Genomic DNA, 5,747 nt, shown 5'->3' with positions numbered 1-5,747 from the left:
TGACTGACTGAGGCACCCAGGCGCCCCAACAATTGCTTCTTATGTTAGCCATTCAGAGTCCTGTATTTCTTCTGGTTGCTTACTGGAACATGGTGTCTCTGCAACTGGGATGCCAGGCAAATGGAGGTACCTTGGGGTAGGGCAGGCATTGTAGAGTCCTGAAATCTTGCCTTGATTCTACCTATAATTAAATCAGTTCTGGGTGTTACAGTCCTGTCCTCCTACCACCCTGCAATTATGTTCCATTGAAACCACTTCTGTGGAGTGGGAAGGCTGTTGCCTTCTGTCAAATGCTCTTATAGCAAATGATCTTATGAGACTAACAATGAACTCAATTGTTCCCATCTCCTGAGAAACATGGTATTACAGATATTCCCTGCTTTTTGAAAGCTTTTGTTGCACCGCTTCACTTTTCCAAAAGACCTACATTAGTAACTGTTTTCACTAATCTTAAGAAATTGGGGCACACCTGGGTGGCTCAGTTGGTTAAGCATCCGACTCTTGATTTCAGCTGGGGTCATGATCTCACAGTTAGTGAGGTCAAGCCCTGCCTTGGGATTTGAGGATTTGCATTGGATGCGAAGCCTGCATGGGATTGTCTCTCTCTCTCTCACTCTCCCTCCGCCTCTCCCCTGCTTGTGCTCTCTCTCTCTCTAAATAAATAAACATTTTTAAAAAAGAAATTGGAAGAGGATTTTTGCTTTTATAAGAAAAGGAGAAAAGCAGAAATAACGCTGGGCATTTGTTCTGCACAAGCTGTTGCAGAGGTAGTGCACACCCCAAGCAGTGAGCGTGGCACCACCAAACTTCTTTCCCAGGAACCACACTCAGTGTGTCAGCATCCAGCTGCCAGAGCTGTGACCTGAGTGAGCATCCATGCTTTCTCTTGATTTACTTTGTGCGTCTGTTAGCAAGATGTGTCCTAAGACACCAGAAAAGCCTATGAGATTATTTTTTGTGTTTCTGGGAATGCTCAAAAAATGTTCATACAAATTAATGGTAATTGCTTCTTTGCTTTATGCCATTTCAGTTTAGGAGAGGTTTCATAAGAATGCTGTATTTTTCGATGGTGGGTGGGGCAGGGGGAACCTGTGTAGCAAAGGAAGTGGGAATCTACCTGGCAATGAACGTAATGTCTGGGCTGAATAAAACTATTTCTTGCACGTACAAGTGTTATCTGCTATCTTTCAAATGTTTGTGGATACTATTACAATAAATGGAATACAAATATTTAAAAGTGACTGATTCTACAATTGCTTTCTGACAGTATGTTTCTTTCAAGTGATGGGTATGGAACATCCAACTATTGTTATGAAGGAGTTGCTAGAATTACTGCAATTGCAATTGTATACACCTGATGGGAACCAGACGGCTATACCCTGAATTAGAGGCTGGAGGAGTCTACATGGAGTGGCTTCAGATCCTGGAGATTCCAACATTTAATAAACCCAACTCTGAAGAATTTCTGAGGATGAAGAGGTGGAAAAGAAGTTTGAAGAAACAGATTCTACTGTTAGCTCTGCCATCACTTTGACCAGTTCTTTTTTTTCTCAACTATATTTTTCCTTCTCTTGAGTGTGTCAAAGTACTGTCTAGCTGCAGCCCAAGAATTGGCATTTCCCTTCTGGGCTGTCTTTATGACACTCATTTTAAGTGGGAGAACCCCTTCTCAAAACGTGTTAGAATTCATTATAGCTTTTCCTGTCTCTCGCAGGTGGAGAAAACTTTTGAGGTTAGAATCCACATTTCTTTGATCTCTAATGACCAGTGCTAAGCAGAGTGCTTTGCTCATGGTGAGTGATAAGTGATTCTTTATTTAACTGAATTTTACTATGAGGATAAAACCAAATGGAAAACATGTATAAAGTGGTTTATAAAGTGTGAATATATATGTGTATATACACACATATAAAAAACTAAGTCATTATCGGTAAAGTTAATCTTACTTTCTTATCCTCCTTCCACTTATTCTATAAATATTTACTCTCTGAGGTGGTGAGCAGAGGATAATTAGAGAAAATAAATCCGTTTGGGCAACAGCAAACATCAGTCATTGCTCTGATATGTCATTGAGGAGATGCAACACTTTCAACCAGAAGCTGAAACCAGGAACCTAAAGACACTCTCTGATTTGGGTGAGGGCCAGTTCAGCAAGCAAGAAATGAGTGTTTTGGAAAGTCAGACAAAGGGACACTTCTGTTAGGAGGGGCTTAGCCTGAGGTGACACTGGAAGTGTATAATGAGAACCAAAGGGCCACCAAGTGGGCCACATCTCCAAAGCTAGACACTATGTGTCCACCAAAAGAGCGTACAATTCCCTGCCTTGTTTATTTTCACATAGTAGACTTGTAAAACTCTGGACATTTGTGGTAAATTAGTAGTTTTTGTTGTCTTAAAATAAGTGGGGCTAGGAGTACTCTCTTGATGAGTGAAGTCATTCATCATCATTTACTGAGAAATGCAGTTTGGTAAATTAAAATGTATTTGTAGAAACAGGCAGAATATTTTAAATTGGGGCTGCTTTACAAAACCCAGGATAGTTAAAAGCTAAGAGAAAACCATGAGTCTGAGGTCAAAGTAGTTGGAGACTTTTTAAAATTTCAGATTATAGTTGGGAGGGAAAGAGAGTGGAGCTGATGTTTCATCCCAAATCTTTCAGGAATTTCACACACACACACACACACACACACACACACACACACACAGTGGATAATATTTCTTGATCGGAGAATACTTCTTGGCTGCTGTCCTTGAATGGAAAGCCCATGTACTGCCTTGTATTGAAAGTCTTACCTCTGGCTCCCCAGGCTTTGAGCTACTTTCAGAGTTCTTGTAGCTACTAGTGAGTATGGGGAGCGCTTCCATGGTGGCCTGTGAGAGCCAGACAGGGTAGCACTGGGGACTCACTGTAGTTACCACACAGAAGCACAGAGGAAAAACCCTAAAGAAATTCAGGTAGTAGTCTTCCCACCCAGTCTGGTACTCTGCCTCCTCACAGACCTACTTGACTAAAGCTGGCCAGGTTCCTCAGGCTCATCATAGCGCCTTGTAGAGGCCTTTAAGCCTCTGCATCTGCCCCCGTAGCACTGCCTTGACTGTCTCATTGCAGAGGGTAAGGATAAAGATATTGAGAAAGGGGGTGAGGACTGATGTCACCAAGGCTATGGTCTTGTTGACTTCCATATAATGTTCTTTGCCAGACCTGACATGAAGGAAGATGGTGCCAGACCTGTAGCCAATGAAGACCAGGGTGAGGTGGGATCCACAGGTTGAGAAAGCCTTCTGATGGCCGCTAGCAGAGGGGATCCTCAGCACGGTGGTCACAATATAGCCATAGGAGATGAGGGTAACCAGGAAGGAACTGAAGACAAAGGCTAAGGCCATCACAAAGTCCCAGAATTCCTGCAGGCTGGTGTCTGAGCAGGACAGTTGCAGCAGAGGTGCATTGTCACAGAAGAAGTGGTTAATGATGTTGTCATGGCAATAACTGACATAAGCCTGGAAGAAGATAGTGGGCACCATGGCTAAGAAAGGAGCTGCCCAGGAAGCCCCTGCCAACTGGATATACACATCCCAGCTCATCAAAGTTCCACAGCGTAGTGGATGGCAGATGGCCACAAAGTGGTCAAGAGCCATGTCTGACAGGATGAGGAAGGAGGTGGAACCCAGGGAAAAGTAGAAGTAGAACTGGGCCATGCAGCCATTGAAGGAAATGACTTTGCAGGGGACCAGCAGGTCTGAAAGCATCCTAGGCACTGTAGTTATGGTCACCAAGGTCTCCAGCAGTGAAAAGTTACCCGGGAAGAAGTACATGGGAGTATGTACGTTGGTGTTGGCTGTGACTGTGACTATGATGACAGTGTTTCCCATGAAGGCAAGAAGATAAAGCATGAGGAAAGGCCCACACAGCAGAACTTGCAGCTCACCAAAAGAGGAGAAGCCCAAGAGCACAAATTCAGAAGGGTGGCTCAGATTTGTCATGATCCAGGAGCTGGGTGCCTGTATGGGAAGGAAACGAGAGAGAGAGAGAGAGAGAGAGAGAGAGAGAGAGAGAGAATCACTGATCATGAAACAAAATGAACAGGGAGAGCAAGACAAGTAGATGGTCAGCGATAAACAGAGAGATAACAGAAAGTGATAAACAGAGAGAGAAACAGAAAGAAGGAGATAAACAGAATGAGAGTATGAGAGCATCATACATTTAGGGAGTCTTAGAACTAAAAGCATTGAAAGCCATTGATATGGAGAGAGAAAAACAGAGAGGAGTGGATTAAGGAAGACAACACAGCAGCAGACATCAACATTTCTGGAGAAGGAAAGAAGAAAACAAAATTGGAACACAATTAAGAAAGGAAGACCAAATGTATGAGAGGGAGAAACAGAAAGATAGGGAGGGGAGGAAACATGGAAAGAAAGAGAGAATTAGTATAAGTCACCCCCAAGTCCTTACGTATGGGTTGGTACTGGGGGAGGGGGTCTGTGTCATGACTCAGAGACTGTGAACCAAGATTCCTTTTAAAGGGTCCATTCAAGTCTTTCTGGGCTATGTCTCTATTGAGGACTCTCACTCATTCACATTTCTCTAGCTATGATCATGAAATTAATGGGAAGTCAGAGTTTTGTGTTAATAAATTAGGTTCCTTTGGTGGTGGTGGTGGTGCTGGGCTCTAGTATATGCATTCAAGATGGAAAGCAGAAAAGACATACAGGGTCATGGAGATAAACCTCAGAACCAGGCGGCTGCCCTGCCAGTGATGAGAAGATCATTAGCATCCGACCTCCTGGTGCTGTTTTGCTGCTGCAGTGTGTCCCTTCCCCTCCTGACTCCTCTCATTCTTGCATGGTGGTTTGGGGCACAAGCTGTGAACCTGTGTTTGAATTCTGATCTGAAACTTGTTTGTGGAACATAAATCTTCTCTTTATAACATGCTCTCTGAACCTCAGTTTACTCAGCTATAAAATGAAGATAATGATAGTACTGGGTTTCTAGGGCTTCTAGGGCTATTGTGAAGATTAAATGAGTGAACTACTTAGTATAGTGACAGGCACATACCAAGTGCTCCACAAACAACTATGGTCATTGCTATCATTATCCTATGGCTGCCAATGATCTGCCAAAAATTTCTGTCCCATCATCTCTCCACACTTCCTGAAGGCCAACAGATGGTGTGTGTGTGTGCGTGTGTGTGTGTGAATATTTTTACAACTTTATGCTGCCTTAGACTTTAAGTTCACTGAAAGGATACCTTTAAATTTTTCCAATTGTCAAAGGAAATAAACACTATAATACAAACTATCAGAAGTGGAAAGAGCAAAGCTGTGAATAGTTATACTCTGGCTCTCTCTCTGGCCCCATTAAAAGCTTCATCTGAGGCTGTGACTTGGCCACTAGCAATGGCCTTCCAATTTAAAGAAGAGGCTTTGTCCCTCCATTAGCTTCTATCCATCCTACTAATAAACCCTAACAGTAGGTCTAAAATCTACATCCAGAACTGATCAATTGAAACCCAATTTTGATGTCTGTGCTGCACAGGAGCTCAACCCATATGCAAACCTAAGCCACTTACTTTGAGTGTTTTCTTGAGCTGCTCACATTAAGAAATTCACGTCTGGAGATTTCTGCCTAATGGGTTCACTCTGTAACATGAGTGACATGAGATATGTGGTCCACTACCCTTGGTTAGTGTGTTACAGCTGGCAGGAGTAGTAAGGGGCTTCTGTACTGCTAGGTGAGTGGCTCCACAAGC

At 43.2% G+C, this 5,747-nt stretch overlaps 1 protein-coding gene across 1 annotated transcript; it reads right to left on the bottom strand.

Moving 5' to 3' along the window:
• LOC122212935 (olfactory receptor 6V1-like) lies at positions 1–3,981 on the bottom strand. The gene is made up of 2 exons (XM_042926933.1): positions 3,001–3,981; positions 1–181 (listed from the first exon to the last, which is right to left on the bottom strand). Exon 1 carries the CDS (start codon positions 3,979–3,981, stop codon positions 3,037–3,039), a length of 945 nt encoding a protein of 314 aa, XP_042782867.1. The 3' UTR covers positions 1–181; positions 3,001–3,036.
• Between the last annotated feature and the right edge of the window lie 1,766 nt (positions 3,982–5,747).

The sequence above is a fragment of the Panthera leo genome, chromosome A2 (genome assembly GCF_018350215.1).
Source record: "Panthera leo isolate Ple1 chromosome A2, P.leo_Ple1_pat1.1, whole genome shotgun sequence".
NCBI classification, from domain to species: domain Eukaryota; kingdom Metazoa; phylum Chordata; class Mammalia; order Carnivora; family Felidae; genus Panthera; species Panthera leo.
This window is presented reverse-complemented; position numbering and strand designations above follow the sequence as displayed.

What these genes read in the sequence shown, in the direction of transcription:
- LOC122212935 (XM_042926933.1), bottom strand. Translation starts at nt 3,981, where the DNA reads ATGACAAATCTGAGCCACCCTTCTGAATTTGTGCTCTTGGGCTTCTCC.